Source organism: Plasmodium fragile, assembly GCF_000956335.1.
Source record: "Plasmodium fragile strain nilgiri unplaced genomic scaffold supercont1.60, whole genome shotgun sequence".
Classification (NCBI taxonomy): domain Eukaryota; phylum Apicomplexa; class Aconoidasida; order Haemosporida; family Plasmodiidae; genus Plasmodium; species Plasmodium fragile.
In genome coordinates, this window is record NW_012192640.1 from 137,625 (window position 1) to 140,494 (window position 2,870).

The following is a 2,870-nucleotide window of genomic DNA, read 5'->3' on the forward strand; positions in this document are numbered from 1 at the left end:
TTTTTTTTTTTTTTTTTTTTTTTCCTTTTTAAACCATTTTTAATTTCTTATAAAAAGAGTAACGCCGAACCGTTTGATGATATTTGTTTTGTGTTTTTTTTTTTTTCATAAATTTGTTCGTTTCATAAGTTTTTCTCCGTTTAGAGGGCATGGCCATGTTATTAATTGCTCTTTTTTTTTTTTGGGTGAGAGGCATTACGTGCGCCCGCACCGTACATCACAAGATTTGCTTTTTTTAAATGCGCGATGAAATAATTTTAAAGAGATCATTTTTTTTGTTTAATACGTAATGGGATAACTATCAACACTGCTTAATTATTGCATAAAACACGAGGGGACAACCGATCCTCAACCCAATCTGTACAATTGACAACACATGTTCATCCGAAGCTGCTAAAAATGTGACCTCATGAAAGGGGCATATATGCTAAGGAGTAAGGCAGAAGACATGACCAACGCGCCAAAATGATAACTAACCCTAGTGTGTATTTACTTCCCCCACTCGCAAATGAAATCCGCTTCTAAAGGGTAGAAGCAAGATGGCCTCTTCACGCGCAATACACGGTACATTTTTTACAAATTGGCACGTCTCCAACAAAAATAAAAAAAATGTATGCATGTACACACTTTTACTTAAAAAAAGGGATAAACGGGCGTGATTTCGTAAAAAAGTTGCCGCTTAAAATGTCTTAACCCGCAAAATGGTGAACCGCAACAACTTCTGCGCATAAACAGGTTTTAGCATGCTTGTCGTGTCGGATTGGTGAGACATTGCTTTGTAGGACAGCTCTGCGAGAGAAAGCTCTTTACAGACAAGACACTGTGAGGCAAATGATAAAATCACCACGACCTCCACCAACCTAGCTAATCTTCTTTTATAACCTTTTTCAAGTAACTCGTTTCTAAGAAGGCCTGTTTGGACGCCTCCAACTTATCCCTCAGCTGAATGTAAAACATAATGTTGTTATTGTCGAGACCTTTGGCATAAGATTGTTCTTCAATTTTTTTTGTGAGTATTTCTATTTTATCGTCTAGCAGTTTGATCTTTTCCTCGTCAGTAAAGGAAGAGTATAAAATATGGGCTCTTTCCTTATGAGTTACATTTTCCTCATTTTTTTCTAACTGGTTCATAGGTCCATATTCCTCTTCATCTTCTTCCAAGAACTCAAATGATTCTTCTAACAATTTTCTGTATACCTTGTCCACTTTAAAAATTTTTGTATTTTCACTTTTTTCATCTCTTGTCTCATACCCCAGATCTTTGTACAAGGCACTTGTGGAGATGTTACGATTAAACAGAGTGTCTTCATCTGCGCTTCCCGTTCTATTCACACGTCCAGCCATTTTGCCACGAGTATTATATTCGCCTGATCCAGTACTTCCTCCCCCCCCTGTGTCGCCTGCACCGCTTCTCTCAATTTTATCTTTAAAATCTTCCGCATCAGCATACTCACTCTTCCTCTGCAGTTTGGCTAGCCAATAAATATTATTCATTTTTCTATTTGATTGTCTTTTAAATAGGATAGATTGTGTGACTTTTTTTTCTAAAGATAAACGGTCCTTCAAAATGGCCTTTCTTTTTTTATCTTCCAGTACCCTTTCCCTTATTAATTCTCTGCGTCTTCTTTTATCTTCCCTCGTCTGCATAATCAACTTTATTTGTTTCTCTCGTTCTTCCCTAGTGACTTCACTTAGTTTGTGCAAATACTGTGCTCTGTAAATCTTCCTCAGATCTCTCATTTGTCTTTCCCACATGAACAATTCACACTGGTAAGGAGTTATCCCATTATACATTTTGTTATACATTTGCTGATATACGCTTTCATTAGAGAGTAAAAACTCTAATCGTCTGTCCAGGACTTCTTTGCTTACCTTTGGTGCTTTAATTAGTTCGAGCACTTTTTCCCTTCCACCTCCTTTGGCTCTTGGAATCATGCGCGGCGTCCCCAACTCGCAAAACAGCCTCTCCTTCTCCTTTAGCCTGACTAATCTTTTCACGGGGTTACTGAAGGGGCCTATTTTCCTGTGCGGCTTTTCCCTCAGCTGCGCCCGCTTGAATTTCCCGAACACCCGCATGAACCGCGAGGCGTACAGGACCCTCTGGAAGTTGTTCATGCAACTCATCAGGGGTAGGCCCGTCGCAGGTAACACTTCGCTGGAAGCGCGTCGCACTTAGCGGGTCCCGCCGTGAAGCACTGTGTGTACCCCACGTGCGATGTCAAAAAATGCAGCTTCAAAATATCGCGCGGGCGATCTGGGGCTACTCAAATCAGTGTGCAGTAGGCACCCGGTTGACTTAGCATGTGGAATGGTCCTATGCTTAAATTTGCCCTACCTGGGTTTTGAATTTTTGCTCTATGTGAACGACGGGGAAGCAAAGCGGGTACGCGAAACGGGGACGCGAAGCGGGTGGGGAGCATCCATGTCAGTTTGTTCCCGTTGAAAGTCGAAACCGCTACCAAGTGGTATGCACTTGTTCATCGCTTTCCCCACAACTCTCGAGGCGCGTACTTATGCATGTGCACAAAATGTAGAAGGATTGAACTCCCCTTTCTTTTGCCAAAATGTAATTCTTATCAAATGTATGGTCAAGTGTAGCTGAAGAAGGGAGTGCTTTTATTTTTTTTTTTTTACAGCGCTGTAGAAGAAATGAGAGCCACAGTTGACACTTCACGCCGTTGGATAGGTCATACGCGGAGAGTTCTCGTGCCTCTCTCGCGCTTTTACATATGCCCCCCTCACCGCGCCATTGCCTCATTTCATTGTTGCGTTTCAGAACCAGTTTGCACATTCATCATTCCACCTGCAGGAGAATACACCTCCCTGGAGGGTGAATACCATTCATAACAGATTCGCGTATGTCAAAAAAA

At 41.4% G+C, this 2,870-nt stretch overlaps 1 protein-coding gene across 1 annotated transcript; it reads right to left on the reverse strand.

The window, feature by feature from the left end:
- Window positions 1-864: 864 nt before the first annotated feature.
- Window positions 865-2,124, reverse strand: AK88_04362 (uncharacterized protein; the record flags this gene model as incomplete). Its single annotated transcript, XM_012481972.1, has 1 exon — window positions 865-2,124. One exon carries the CDS (start codon window positions 2,122-2,124, stop codon window positions 865-867), a length of 1,260 nt encoding a protein of 419 aa, XP_012337395.1.
- Between the last annotated feature and the right edge of the window lie 746 nt (window positions 2,125-2,870).